At 37.9% G+C, this 16245-nt stretch overlaps 1 protein-coding gene across 1 annotated transcript in view; it reads right to left on the bottom strand.

Moving 5' to 3' along the window:
• Nucleotides 1-796: 796 nt before the first annotated feature.
• The window catches only part of LOC128657908 (zinc finger protein 484-like), a 437171-nt gene continuing 421722 nt past the window's right edge, over nt 797-16245 (bottom strand). Inside the window, exons 6-8 of the mRNA XM_053712335.1 lie at nt 4242-4349; nt 2386-2487; nt 797-1475 (exon numbers count right to left, since the gene is read on the bottom strand). Of these exons, the coding sequence (XP_053568310.1) occupies nt 928-1475; nt 2386-2487; nt 4242-4349 (758 nt within the window). The 3' untranslated portion in view covers nt 797-927. The remainder of the gene's footprint in view (nt 1476-2385; nt 2488-4241; nt 4350-16245) is intronic.

Consider the following 16245-nt stretch of genomic DNA (forward strand, 5'->3'; position numbering starts at 1 on the left):
GGGAGGAGCAATATATACAGCTCTGCTGTGGTGCTCTTTGCCACTTCCTGTTAGCAGGAGGATAATATCCCACAAGTAAGGATGAAATTCGTGGACTCGTCGTATCTTGTAGAAGAAACTAATCTGAAAACATACTAGTCTAAAAATTAAAACCATTATTTAACTCAGTCTGACTGACTAGTGATTTAAATCAAATCCACCCTGGGGTCACCTCATAAACGCTTGAGGTGCAGAAGGGGCCTTATACAGCTCAAAAACTGCACGCCCCAGGGGGTCACATGCAGTCATCATCAGCACTTGGTATTGTGTGATTGACAACTACATGCCACCCTCTGCACTTAGGAGGTTAAGCTCTGATTTCTTTTAATATGAGTTTTCTGATGCCTAAAAAGATTTGATTTCCAAGTAAAATATTTTCCACAGTCAGAACATGAAAATCCTTTCTCCCCTGTATGAATTGTCTGATGCGTAATAAGAGTTGATTTCCGATTAAAACATTTCCCACATTTAGAACATGAAAATTCTTTCTCCCCTGTATGAGTTTTCTGATGCATAATAAGATTTGATTTCTTAGTAAAACATTTCCCACAGTCAGAGCATGAAAATCTTTTCCCTCCTGTATGAGTTTTCTGATGCGTACGAAGAGTTGATTTCAGAGTAAAACATTTTCCGCAGTCAGAACATGAAAATCCTTTCTCTCCTGTATGAATTTTCTGATGAGTAATAAGATTTGATTTCCGAGTAAAACATTTCCCACAGTCAGAGCATGAAAATCCTTTCTCCCCTGTATGAATTTTCTGATGCCTAATAAGAGTTAGTTTCAGAGTAAAACATTTCCCACAGTCTGAACATGAAAATCTTTTCTCTCCTGTATGAATTTTCTGATGCGTAATAAGATATGATTTCAGAGCAAAACATTTTCCGCAGTCAGAGCATGAAAATCTTTTCTCCTGTATGAGTTTTATGATGCATAAGAAGATTTGATTTCTTAGTAAAACATTTTCCGCAGTCAGAACACGAAAATCCTTTCTCTCCTGTATGAATTTTCTGATGCGTAATAAGATTTGATTTCTGAGTAAAACATTTCCCACAGTCAGAGCATGAAAATCCTTTCTCCCCTGTATGAATTTTCTGATGCCTAATAAGAGTTAGTTTCAGAGTAAAACATTTCCCACAGTCTGAACATGAAAATCTTTTCTCTCCTGTATGAATTTTCTGATGCGTAATAAGATATGATTTCAGAGCAAAACATTTTCCGCAGTCAGAACATGAAAATGGTTTCTCCCCTGTATGAATTTTTTGATGCGTAATAAGATTTGATTTCTTAGTAAAACATTTTCCACAGCCAGAACATGAAAATCCTTTTCCTCCAGTATAAATTTGTAGATGTTTAAAAAGATGTGATTTCTTAAGAAAACATTTCCCACAATCTGCACTCTGATCATGACTAGGATTATTGCAGTTTGTGAATTCACCTGTCAATAAGAAACATATCATGAGAACATATAAACTGTTCTGATTTCGTTAGTCCCCTACACTTGTAGTAGACACTGTGACAACTAGACATTTCACAGCTTTCACGCTAAGGCTTAAAGTGATGGTAAATCCTAGCATTTGTGAAACGCTAGAATTTACCATTGGAACAAATAAAGGGGACTTTCATTCATGAAGTATAAAATACTTCATGATGAAAGCTTCTTTATTTGTTCCAAGTGTTCGCCATTCTCAGCTTCTAAAGGCAGCCCACCATCAGAATGCTATGTCCCCTATTTGGCTGAGAGGTGAAGTATTTTATACTTCATGAATGAAAGTCCCCTTTATTTGTTCACAAACGCTAGGATTTATCATCACTTTAAGGACAGTTTACTGGACATTACGGACTATTTCTAAGAATTCACACTTAGTCAAAGACCAAACTAAATTAAAATGAATTATGTTTTTAAAATTAATGTTTCATGTCCTTTTAAAATTGAGTCTTTTAGTAATACAATTATTTCAGTCCATAAACTAATCTTTATAACTACTGCTTGTGTTTAAAACAAAGATGACTCTAGAACAACAAAAACAAAGAAAATAGCCCCAGGTGGTGTAGTATATCTAAGTAATATATAAAATTTTCATCTGAGATAAGAATCTCACTCACGTGTCAACTACACCTTTTGGGATAATTAGCAGCTCCCCAGCCAACTGTATTACTCAGGCAATTCTGTTATATCATATAGATGATGATTATTTAGCTGAAAAGGCTTAAAGACCCCAATACAGCTAAACAAAAAGATATCAACCTGTGACAAATCTCCATGTACACTCACACCTTAGACACGTCACACACGTACACTCACCTGCACCCTGCATCCCTCAGACATGTCACACACATACACTCACCTATATTGTCACATATTTCCTGCTCTGGTGGTTCTGGCATATTTCTTAGCCACTGATCTTCTGTTTGTTCTGTGTTGCATGAAATCTTAGCAACATTTTCACCTGGAAAAAAAAGAGTAAATATATAAATTTCTGTTATATCTTTTTTAAAAATGTTTAAAACAAAATGTGAAAAATTCTGTAATATAAGTTAAATATGCCTCAGCCTTCATCACTAGCAGTCACATTAGTAAGAAACATTCCATATAATGACAATAGCACAACAGTAAATACAGGTGGCAAGCAATAAAGCGAGTTAGATAGGAATAACATAAATTATGCTTAACAGAAAATTTCCTTTCCTTCTGTACAGGGAGAGTCCACAGCTGCATTGCTTTCTCCTGAAGGCTGCTTCAACAGGAGCAAAAACGCATTAAAAATTTAGGAAAAAGAATGTAAGGAGGACCAGGTAGCCGCCCTACAAATCTGATCCATAGAGGCCCCATTTTCGAAGACCCAAGAGGATGTCACTGCTCTCGTAGAATGAGCCGTAATCCTCTGAGGAGGCTTGTGTCCCGCTGTCTTATAAGCCACACATATAAGCAGCATAAATCACATAAACAAATATGATTAACATCCCACTGTTCAACAATCCCCCTCAGGAGATATTAACCCTTGATTTCATAAAGATAAAGGAGTCCCACTGTGACCCTGTCTTCTAGCGTTAACATATGTGTAAAAAAATTAAACAATCTTGCCGGAATCTATGCCGTGGAACAAAAACACGGTCCTTCAAGTGTGACAGACTGTAGCATCGCTTCTGACATGGACTTGAGTGATGAAAAGCAGGCAATGAAACTCGTCAATACTGATTGCTTAGGAGCGGTTAATATGAGTCTGGATGGTTTCGCAGAAAGACTCTCTCTGCATCTCCAGACTTTCATCAATGCTCTCACTGAGAGGCTGACAAGACTACTTAAAACTCCAATTCCATATCGAAGGGTAGATACCCTTCCTAAGGAATTACTCTGAAATCTTCTGACACTTCTCTGCCAACCTCCTGTGACGAAAGGCAAATAATGACTGGGGGATGAGAGAAGTGGGGGAGGTATTTAAGCCTTTGGCTGGGGTGTCTTTGCCTCCTCCTGGTGGCCAGGTTCAGTATTTCCCACAAGTAAGGAATGCAGTTGTGGACTCTCCCTATATTAAGAAGGAAAAGTTACTTTATAGCTGCAAATACAGCCTCATTGTAACCAATCAGAATTCCTATGTGAGTCTTATTACAGAGTTTTAAAAATAACATCCATTTTCCATTGCTTATTAAAACCTCACTATAGCCCATTTAATTTTTTTTAACATGTATTGCCTGGGTGAGAGAATGTACCACAATAATATGATAGAAACATCAGCTATATAAAAAGGATTTAGTTCAATACAAAAGTATTTTCTACTTCAATAAAAGAGGAAAAGGAATAGATATAATGGAAATTAGCAAGTTTAACCTTCTAACTGCTGAACTATTTCATACCCTTGTGCTGAAGAAGATTACAGTTTTTTGCATTCATTGTATTAAGAATTCAGCCCTACATAAGTTATATCACAATCACCACAAATAACAGGTGAGTTTTCATCTATGTGTTTTATTGAGCGGGTATTTATTGAGACACATCATATACACTTACTCACAGAGACATGTCACACAGGTACACACACCTGTGACCTGTTTCCCTCAGACACATTACACACGTACACTCAGCTGTGCCCTGTGTCCCTTACATGTCACACACATACACTCACCCTTTTTCCCATAGCCATGTAACACACATACACTCACCTGTGCCTTGTTTCTCTCAGACACGTCACACACATATGCTCACCTGTACCTATATTGTCACATATTTCCTGCTCTGCAGCTTCTGTTATATTTCTTAGCCACTGATCTTTTGTTTGTTCCGTGTTACATGAGATCTTAGCATCATTTTCAACTAAAAAAAAAAAAGTGTCAATGGTCTCTTTTAAAAAACTTTAGATTAAAATAAAAAGTAAAAGATTGTGTAATTTAAATGAACTAAACCGGAGTCTAAATCACTAGCAGTCACATCATATCAGTATGTACCATGTAGTAAAGCAAGTTAGCTGGGATTTAGTGACTTTACCAGCTGCAAACACACCCCGATTTTAGCTAATTAGAATTTCCATGTTTTCTGTAATACAGTTTTTTTTTTTTTTTTTAATATAATCCATTCTAATGATTTTTCAATAAAACCTTGCATATGCTTTGCAAATGCACTCATATCACAGTAACACCCCATTATACCTAACATTGGGGCAATAAAGCACTAGTATTCCAACAGCCTCTTGACCTGACATGGAGAAATACTGTAATAGAATTCCAACAGCACCCAATGTTCTCCCCAGGACCTTTTAAACGGGTGCACCACCCGGCTGATTTTACTGACTACCCGGGTAAAACATTAGCCAATCTTAAGCTAAAATGAGCTAATATTGAAAATGTTTAATTTTTATTGCACAACATATCTTTAAATACATTCTGTTAAATTATACAATTAATTTGTGTTTTGGATAGCTGAAAATGAAAAATATTAAAAAATATCACACTGCCCCCACTGGTTACTTCATAAGGCCACCCGGCTGCAAAATTTTCAGCATCTATACCTGACATGGGAATAATACAGTACTAGTATTTCAACAGCCCCTATACCGGACATGGTGACAATACAGCACTAAAATTCCAACACCTCCTATACCTGACATTGTAACAATACAGCACTAGTATTGCAACAGCCCCTATACCTGACATAGGAATAATACAGCACTTGTATTCCAACAGCCTATATACCCGACATGGGGACAATACAGCACTAGTATTCCAACAGCCCCTATACCTGACATGGGGACAAAACAGCTCTCCCTATATATAACATATGGAGAATACAGCACTAGTATTCAAATAGCCCCTATATCTGACATGGGGACAAAACAGTACTATTATTCCAACAGCTCTTATACCTGACATGGGGACAAAGCAGTACTATTATTCCAACAGCTCTTATACCAGACATGGGGACAATACAGCACTAGTATTTCAACAGCCCCTATACTGACACAGGGACAATAAAGCACTAGTATTCAAATAGCCCCTATATCTGACATGGGGACAAAACAGTACTATTATTCCAACAGCTCTTATACCTGACATGGGGACAAAACAGTACTATTATTCAAACAGCTCTTATACCAGACATGGGGACAATACAGCACTAGTATATCAACAGCCCCTATACCTGACACAGGGACAATAAAGCACTAGTATTTCAACAGCCCCTATACATGACATGGGGACAACACAGCACTAGTATTCAAACAGCCCATATACCAGACATGAGGACAATACAGCACTAGAATTCTAAAAGCCCCAATGCCTGACATGGAGACAATACATCACTAGTATTTCAATAGCCCCTACACCTGACATGAGGACAATAAAGCACTAGTATTCAAACAACCCATATACCTGACATGGGGAAAATACAGCACTAGTATTTTAACAGCCCCTATACCAGATGAGGATAATGCAGCACTATGTATTCCAACAGCCCTAATACTTGACATGGTGACAATTAAGCACTATTATTATACATCTTTGTAAGAGTCTACAAGTCTACATACACACAAATATGCACCAGGAAAACATGCTCAGACACACTATATAAGCACACACAATCAAAACCTGATTTTTTTTTACAATATTACCGAGAGGATCCTGGTATTTCTTAATAAATGTATCTAAAAAATAAATATTCACTCACAGGCCAAATCTCTGCATCTACATCTTGTGTCCGTGTACAGCTCATTAGCATACACAATTCAGCTGGGTACACTACTGCACGCTTTTACAATTTCCATGGTCATTGCTGCTGCCACTTCTCACCACGGTAATTATTACTTATATTGCCTTTTTACATATGTGCATTGTGCTTTCTGCATCTGTTAGTTCTATATTTAATGCTGTAGCCTGCTTGCAGAATACAATGTCCCTTTAAGAAATGTCCCATAAAATTACAAACATGATTCTCTGCTGGTCTTGCACATGTATGATAGAAGGTTTAAATACAATGTCCCTTTAACTCACTATATACAGAGAGAAGATACAGATAAGAGGCTTTAAAGATAACATAGTGCTGTGAGATTTATTTTATGCTCCTACAAAGTGCTACCAGTGTATCCGCAGCTGATCAGATCACAATGATTAGACTGTGGCAGATATGACAGCAGCTGTATAGGGTCTTCTTGCTTGGGTGCCATTATATGATCAGGACTGATGTAATCAAACTCTACAAATGTGACAACAGTCAGTGAGTAACAGGCTATATTGTACTGTGACACACAGTGTGTGATTGAGGTGACACCCTGACTGGTGATATAATGTACAGTACATACAGACAATAAGCTATAAAAACAGGCAATACCGACAAGCGATCTCTCAAATTGGAAAAATAAAAGTATTTCGTGGTTAGGTAGAATTAGCGTGATAAAGATGAACGTCCTCCCCCGCATCTTATACATTTTCATGACTACAATCGGGAAACTACAGAAAATTATAGAAACATTTATCTGGAACGGAATTAAACCCAGAACACATAGGCAAAACTGTACCTACCCAAAGAAAAAGGCGGACTTGGAGTACCTAATTTATCTTTATACAGACAAGCTATAATGACACAAAGACTAATAGATTGGTGTACAAATTATCCAAAATAGCATTGGATACAAATAGACAGATCAATTTTGACCACCAACAACCCAGGCTCTCTAGCATGGACAATAAAAAAAAGATAGGCCGATCTTAGGTGGTTCCGGGGGAGGAGACTGGGTGCAGGAATGCTGTGAGCACGCTCTCTCTAAAACTCCCATACTAGCCATTGGCGGCAATTTCACGCTGAGCCTTTTGTCCTGGGCGGCTAAATATCCACAGGTACCTGGATCCTGGTTCCACAGCGGTGTAACTACAGCACACCGTATTACCATCTTGGCCCTTTCTGCCTCATCAAAATCTCCCTTGGGTGCAAAGCTACGAGACTTGGCTGCTTTCCCCCACCCCTCCCACCGGTGCTGCGTGAGGTGGTGGATGGGATACTGTCTGACGACCCTGTTTGGTTGGGAGAATTTGGCTTACTGATACGGACAGGGAGCTACTACTTAGGCACAACCTCTTACCTTGCTCTGGTTTGGGTCCTGCGCTCCGCACTCCCTCAATTCTTTTCAGTCTTGCCGGGTTCTCTCCCGAGGCGAGGGAGTGGGGGCCTGGCTGCGTCTCCTCATCCTGCGGCTGGTGTAGTGCGCGGAGACGGATGGGACGCTGACTGGTGACGTCGACATGCCGGGGCTGCATTGTCTTATGACACGGAAAGGAAGTTACTGCTGAGCCGTGGTCTTCCACACATCGATGCTGCTTGTGGAGGACCGGCGTACAGTTCAGACAGGAGTCGGCTGGCTGTCCTGAGATGGAGAGTTGCTGCAGAGGCCTGGTTCTCTGAGGAATAAGCACATACAGCGTCCAGACAAGAAACTGGCACAGTGAACCTGCAATTCCGGTACAAATATGGCACTGAGCTGCATGGTATAAGGTACTTTCTCTTGCAAAGGTGCAGTTTGCCTAGTTACTGGGAAAGATTTGAGGCATAGCTCTTGTATTTCTAAATATATTCTCCCACTGAAAGGAAAACAAAATCTATAAGGTCCCTACAAGTCAGTATTCTCCCAATCTAAGGGTGTAAGGAGTATAAATTGTCTTAAGGATAACGACATCTTCATACTGGGACTTGTGCAGTAATATTTTTACATACCTCCAAGGAAGTTAGGTGGAACTGGAGAGAACTGTTTGCTTTCTCCTAACTGCATGTGCCACTAACTTTCCCAAACGCTTCTGCTTGCATGTTTTTTTTTTTTTTTGCCTGTTTTCTCCTCTCTGCTTCTATAAAAGGCTCGGGAAATCAGAGGGACACTACTCCTGCTTAAACTAGCAAACTAATATACGGCCACCTTATATATAAGGAGTTCCCTTATTGCAAAATCACTGAATTGAAGGAAACTCACTTATAAAGCATAACTCTGCCTCAATTTCCTAACAAACAGGTCTCAGGAAATGTGCTGATTTTTTCTGTTGCTGGCTGTTTGCTATGTCTTGCTAATCATTTTTTTCTTTTTTTTTTCCTTTCTGTATATATCTTGGTATATGCTAAATTAAGATATTAATGAAATTATATGCCTGAGAAATCAAAAAATGCTGACCTTGATAAGTTCCTTGAAAATTAAGATTTGGTGCTATTGAAGAAGGCCTTGATATAGGTTTAAGGTTTTTTTTTTGTCTCTTTCTTTTGATTCTTCTTTAAGTGACCCCTTAAACTTAAAAGTTTGAAGGCTGGGGGAACTCTGGATTTAGGTTAAGAGGGCCTAGCTAAAAGACTCAGTTCCTAAGTGGGTGGGAGGGAAATAAATGAAGAAGTTTGGTGTATAAAGAGAAAAAAAGGGGGGGGAACCCCCCCACATATAAACCCTGTATAAAATTTGGGTGTCCTAAGGCTTAAGAACAAGATAGTGGATTAGGAATAGATACATTAAAATCTTGACTGCTGATTTAGGGGCTCAAGGCTAAGTACAACCAATATAAGATAACTGATATCTGGATCTGGGATCCCTGGTGACCTTATACACTTTATAATAATAATAATAATACTTGCTCGGCACTATCTCACCTGACCTTTTTATTTTATTTTTCTCACCCTTCCTGCACGTCCCCCTCCTCACCCCCTGTAGAAGGGGGTGGGGATCTTCATTTCACTTCACTTCTAACTTCTCACCCCTTTTTTTTTTTCCCCCCACTTACACCCCCTCACTAATTAACTATAATCACAATCGTATAAAACACCTATCCCACCAATACACTTATGGATACATTTTTAAGTTCACCGTCTCACAGTAAAACCACTTCACCAACCATGGCTTCCAGACCCAGAGACAGAAGGAATAAGACAACAGCTGAAACCCTGGTCGAATTACATCCTGAACCAGCTCCTTCTATAAAGCGACTGACGCTATAAATCCACAGCTAATTGTGAGTAATATTATTGAAGCCCTGAATCCAAAATTTGAAACAAAATATACACGCATTATCAGTAGAAGTTAAGCAATTCTCTGCAAGAATTCAAGAGGTCGAACAAAGAGTATCGGATTTAGAAGACCTCACAGTATCTCACAACACTAAAGTACAGGCCAATTCACTCTCACTGATAGAATTACAAAGGAAAATTGAGGATTTAGAGAATCGATCTAGGAGAAACAATGTTAGGATAATTGGGGTTCCTGAGAGCGTTCAATATGCGGATTTAATAAAGTTTGCGGCTGAGACCCTTCCTAAACTCTTTAACATCCCACAAGAAATACTACCCCTAGATGTAGAAAGGGCCCACAGATTGGGGAGATCTCCTTCATCAGGTGGAGATAAAGCTAGGCCCAGACCCATAATAGTAAGATATTTGAATTATCAGGACAAGATTAGGATCCTACAGTTTTCACGTAAAAATGCACCTATTTTAATAGAAGGAAACAAGATCTTGGTTTTTCAAGATTTTGCTTATGAAACCTCCCTAAAAAGGAGAGAGCTCTCCCCAATATGTGGTAGACTGATTAAAGAGGGACTATTTGCCACAATTGTTTATCCAGCTAAACTTAAGGTAGAAATGCAGGGTCACATTTATTTTTTGACAATGTATCTGAGGCAGAAAATTTTTATACTGAGAAGTGTACTAAGCAGTGTTGATTTAAGAGAGAGGAAGGGAAAGGAAAAGTTATATATGAGAATAACCTTGATGTAAATAATGATATATCAAAAGGTTTTTCAATCTTATATATACGGTTGGATACATTTTCTTTTTTTTCTTTTTATCCCTGATGGTTGAGGGTAGACAAGTGCAGAAAATCGGGGGCCGGGGGGTTTCCCTTTTTAAAAATTTTTTTTTTTTTTATTTGTTTGTTTTTCTCCTCCGCATCTATTCCTTCTCTCCCCTTATAAATGGCGGCTAAAGTAAGAAAATTGGTTATATCCTCTTGGAATATTGGAGGCATATCTACTCCGATAAAGCGTAAAATGATGATTTCACAATTGAGGAAACTCAATACAGATATTGCCTTTATCCAGGAGACACATCTAAATGCAGCAGAATCATTGAAATTAAGATCTCATGGGTCAAGGAAGTATTCTTTACATCTAGTATAGGTAGAAAAAGAGGAGTAGCTATTTACTAGGAAAGAACATCATATGAAGTATTGCTAGAAGTTAATGATTCGGAAAGTAGAATTCTGATTTTAAAAATTAAAATTTCAAACTCTATATTTACCCTCTGCAATATATATGCTCCTAATAAATTTGAACCAAGATTCTGGGAATATTACAAACTAAAATTTACAATTTGGGGAAGGCAATATAATTGTAGCAGGGGATTTTAATATGACCTCACAAATCCCCTAGATAGGTGTAGGCAAACAAATATTACTCATATCTCTAAAAGAGATAAATTGGAAAATAAAATGTTCAAAACTCTATTTAGGAATCTAGCCCTTAAAGACATATGGAGGATTCAAAATCCAATCAAAGAGAATTTACATGTAAAGCTAGGAGTGTGAATTCTTTGTCAAGAATTGACTTATTCTAGTCAATGAGAACTACTAAAAATAGGAGCCATAGCTAAGATAACGCAAGTCACTATTCAGATCATGCCCCAATTACTTTAAGTATTCCGCTGAGTAATAAAATACAAATCACGTCGCTTCTTTTTCCCTAAGTTTTTAATAAAAAACTTAAAATTTAAAAACTGGTTGACTGCTAAATGACGGATTTTTTTGCTTAAATCTTGGATCAGTCAATGATCCGAGTTTACTTGGGAGGCAGGCAAAGCAGTAATTAGAGGGGACATCATTGCCTATATGGTTAATCTTAAACGAAAAACTACACACAGGGAAAACGAAATACTAGGTCACTCACTAATTCTTATAATAAATATTTAGTACAACCCACATCTGCAAATTGGAGGAGGTATACCTCTGCTAAGAGAGTTAGAGATACTTTTTTAATGCACACCTCGGTTCAAGCTGATCTTAAATATAGAGCTAAGTTTTACGACATGGGGATAAGGCAGGTAAACTGCTAGCTAAACTAGTTAAAAATACACAGGGGAGCTCTGCTATTGATTCGCTTCTTGAGCAAGATATTATACACAAAGATCCAAATGAAATCCTTGAGGCTTTTTCTGTTTATTATAGGGATATATATTCTTAGGGAATCGGATCTGAAAACCACAGAACTATTCTGGAGAGGGCTCGAATACCCACGTCTGAATGATGAAGCGATAGCAAAATTAATGCCCCTATTTCTGACCAAGAGATTGCCAATGCCATTAAAAATTTGAAATTGGATAAAGCACCGGGACCTGACTCTCTGCCTAGTGAGTTCTATAAAATATGTCACATGTCTTAATTCCTCATTTGAGAAATCTTTTTAACCATTATTATATAGAAAATAAGTCTATTCCCAGAATTTTGCTGTATCTAACACAGTATTAATCTTGAAACCGGGAAAAGACTTTGAAAAAGGAGTCTTACGCCCCATTGCGTTATTGAACACTGATTATAAATTGTTACATCAATTTAGCTAAAAGGCTTCAACGCGAGATAGGAGTATTAATTGACAAAGATCAGGCAGGATTCTTACCTAAGCGTAACTTAACGGCCAAAATTAGAGAATTGTTTTTAATCCTTGAGTATTTTTATAATTCACAAGAGATTATAGAACAGGAGAAGTCTGATCTAGCAATTATTGCGCTTGATGCAGAAAAAGCATTCGATTCGGTACATCATCAACATATTTTAACCTCATTATCTAATTTTGGCTTTAAAGATAACTTTATCTCTTTATTGATAATATATGTAATAATTCATCTACTAAATTGATTGTTAACAACTTAGAATCTAATCTAATTAATCTTCAGAGAGGCACAAGACAAGGATGCCCATTATCACCTCTTTTATTCGACTTAGCGATTGAATCGCTAGCTCTTAAAATTAGGCAATCTCTTGAGGGAATAAAGGTTGGTTCAGCAGAGCAAAAGATTGCTTTATATGCTGATGATGTGTTGATCTATATCTCAGATACAGAAAAGAACATTCCAAAACTATTATCGATTATTAACTCTTTGGAACCTTTACTGGTTATAAGGTAAATAATTCCAAATCGGAAATAATGTGGATTAGGAAAAATGAGGCTTCCCTCCATATACACCTTTTAAGGAGGTAGTGTCTCATTTAGATATCTTGGAATTAATGTATCAGCTAACCCAAAAGAGTGGTATGGTCTTAATATCTCTCCTATATTATCAAAGATAATAGAATATAGAATAGTTGGCAAAATCTTCCACTCTCCTTGTCAGGACGCATCGCTATATTTAAAATGGTTCTCCTTCCAAAAATTATTTTTCCGTTACAAAATATACCGGTATATTGAAAGTAAAGATTGGAAAAAATTGAATAAGGGTTTAAGGTATTTTATATGGAAATGTAAAAGACCCCGTATTTCTTTAAATAAGCTATATCTACCCAAAAAATTTGGGGGACTGGCTCTTCCTGATCTTAGTAAATATAGCTTAGTTTTTCTCTCACGTATTGCGATAGACTGGATTGTAAATAAAGATTACTTTACAAATAATAAGCTTGAAAAAAATATTATATATCCTTACAACCTATGGCTTAATTCACTGCCCAGTTCAATTAGTCCCAAAAAAGGTGAAATGTTTCAAATCGATTATACGATAATACAGGCCTGGAAGAAATATGGACAAAAAGTGGGTATCGATCTCTCTATCCAAAATTTCAAGCCTATGTGGTAATCCAGAATTTCAACAAGGAACACAATCCGGATATTTCAGACCTGGCAAGGGAAGGGGTTAACTTTATATCCCAATTATAGATCAAGATACCTTATCAGTAAAAGCTTTTGACAAGTTAAAACAGAATTCCAATTAAGTAACAAAGACTTTTTTGCCTATCTACAGGCCAGGCATTATCTTTTTTTCTTACTGAAAAATTTGGGTGGTCATGGTCATGGGGAAAAAGACAGTGGCCTATTCTAGCCAAAAATGATTTAACCTCTGTCTCACCTGGTATGAGCTGGCAATTAGCTATCAGGGAAACTTGAACTTAAGTCAGATAACACAGAGTTGGAATTGCCTATCCCCAGGATTAAATATGGAGATAGAACAGGTAGAAAAGTCCATAGCTATTACAGCCCAAACGAACTTATCTGTAAGCTGGAGAGAATCACATATCAAACTATTATATATAGATCTTACTATACCCCATTGAAAGGATTCAAATGGCACAATTATAAATTTAATACTTGCCGAAGTGTGCATATCCAGCAGCTGATATAATCACATGATATGGGCATGTCCCAAGATAAGACAATTATGGCGGAAAGTAGAGTTTTGGCTTAAAAAAGTATTGAAGATACATTCTATCTCTGTCTCTTGGCAGAGGTTGTCTTCCTTAAGAATCTTCCTTGGCCCCTGAACACATAATGGCTAGAAATGTAACAATTCTGGCAACAAGAAATTTAATTCTCAAGAACTGGCGAGGCTATATGACACCTAGTATTCTAGAGATTAAAAATTATATGAAAAAACAATGCATTATTGAACAGATGGACACAACCTAACATCTGAAAGGGATATAACACTTTTTTTTCGAAAATGGTCCACATTCATCAAGATTTTCCCACCAGAAGAAATAAATCAGTTAATTTATCCTTTTAGATATTCTGAAATAGTGATATTAGATAGATGGTAACACCTAACTCCCCCTCCCCCTTTTTTTTTTTTTCTTCTCTTCCCTCCCCCCCCATGCTCCGCCCGTGCATAGCACTCTATATTTTGATAAAGAGCAAAGGTATAGGTAATTAATGTATAGGTTAGGATTGTGAGAGAAACAATCCCTTTCTTCTCTCTTTTTCTTTCAGTATTGTTTGTAATGATGTATAATACATATATAAAATGCTTCATTAAGCACATTTGATATTGTTTCATTAGCAAAAGACATGTATTTCGTTATTTATTTGGATATGATAAATCTCTTAGTTTCTCTTGTATAATGTCATTAAGCTCTGAATAGAATGCTTTATGTTCTTGTACTCAATGTGGTAAATAAATAAATATTAAAAAAAAAAAAAAAAAGATAGGCCGACTATAGTAAACAAATACCCGCTACTAAAAGAGTTCTTTGAGGTATGGGATAAGATAATGCATACTTCCTTCCACATTTCTACATCAACATCCCCATTAACGCCTTACAAAAATAACACAGCTTTACCGTTAAAAATAAAAAAAAATTATATAAGGGCAGGACACCAGATAGAGAAAAACATGTTTTACCATTTATCTCATCAAAACAAACTAAAGACCTTTACAGAAATCTCTACTTCCAACATCGACACATCTCTGACCTGGTTATCATATGCACAAATAAAACATTTCCTCACTTGGACTTCCGGTGGGCGGCACATCAAAATGGCAGCATGATATTGAAGCTCTCTAAAAAACAACCTATTTGCAGCCTTAATCTGATGCCATCCACGTCTCTCTTGACAACTTTCTGTGTCCGAGAATTTTGGTGGATAGAGGACCGAACATCTTTCTCTCCCCGGAAAGCACTAAAAAGATATAACTAAGGAACACGAACAACGGTGTCTCCCACCCTCCAAGATGGACGCTCTTACTAAAGAATTAACAGCTACATTCTTACCACATTTGGATAACCTCCTGAAATCCTGCTGGGCGCTACATGAGGAGATCCGATCCCTTTGGGGAACAGCACCGCTAGTCATTGCCCCTGTCCATGTTAAGGAGGACTCTCTGTCCCCGAACCTACCTGGGCGCCATTTCCTCTGGGACATAACACGGCTGGACAGCGATGAGTCTGACTCAAGAGGTAGCAAAGAGGGGTCACCTAACATCAGTACACCCACCTCAATGGAGAATGAGCCTAGCCGCAAACAGGGATCAGCGCTGAAGGGAGATCTTATCGCAGCTCTTGCGGGATGCAAGCAGATGGCTGATTTGAGCGACTCAAGAAAGTCGGAGGAGCCGAACACTGTTTGGAGCCACATAGATCTTTTGAATTTCCAGTTTGTCCTCCCACTTACAGGCTATATTCTGGCCGCCCGGCAAAGCAGCGCATAGAGATCCGCAACGACTGGCGACTCAGCCGCAGCTCATACCTGATACGGGTCCGTTCAGGGGCCTAGCATCTCACTGCGCACTGATTACTGGGACTCTCCTGCCTAACTCACCAAATGACTGCCACAAATATCCACCTCGACTGGTCTGGAGGCACTGTTACCCCTCGCTAATATGTTCAGGAATTGGATAAACTATCTCGATCAGCACACTTTGATGCTCTAGACTTATGCTAGGTGGGATCGTTTTCGTTACAGGACTATTGGAACCGTGCTTCACTACTGCTATATCTCCTCTGGTATAATTGTTAATAATCTGTATTAGATCCCAACTGTGGCCCTGTTGGTCATATGTGTATATGCTTTTTCTTTGCTTTCGTTTTGTCCTGTTATAACACCCTTCATACAAGGGGAGGAATCTTGACGCTTCCCATAGCTCAATATTACTATAAAAACAATATAAATCGATAGGCTAGTAGAATCTCTAAACACCCCCCAGGGCAGTACACAACACTATCGCAGAAATTAAGAGCACTATCTCTCACCCCTTAAGCCTCACTAACTGGATATTGGGCATGGCA

The sequence above is a fragment of the Bombina bombina genome, chromosome 4 (genome assembly GCF_027579735.1).
Source record: "Bombina bombina isolate aBomBom1 chromosome 4, aBomBom1.pri, whole genome shotgun sequence".
NCBI classification, from domain to species: domain Eukaryota; kingdom Metazoa; phylum Chordata; class Amphibia; order Anura; family Bombinatoridae; genus Bombina; species Bombina bombina.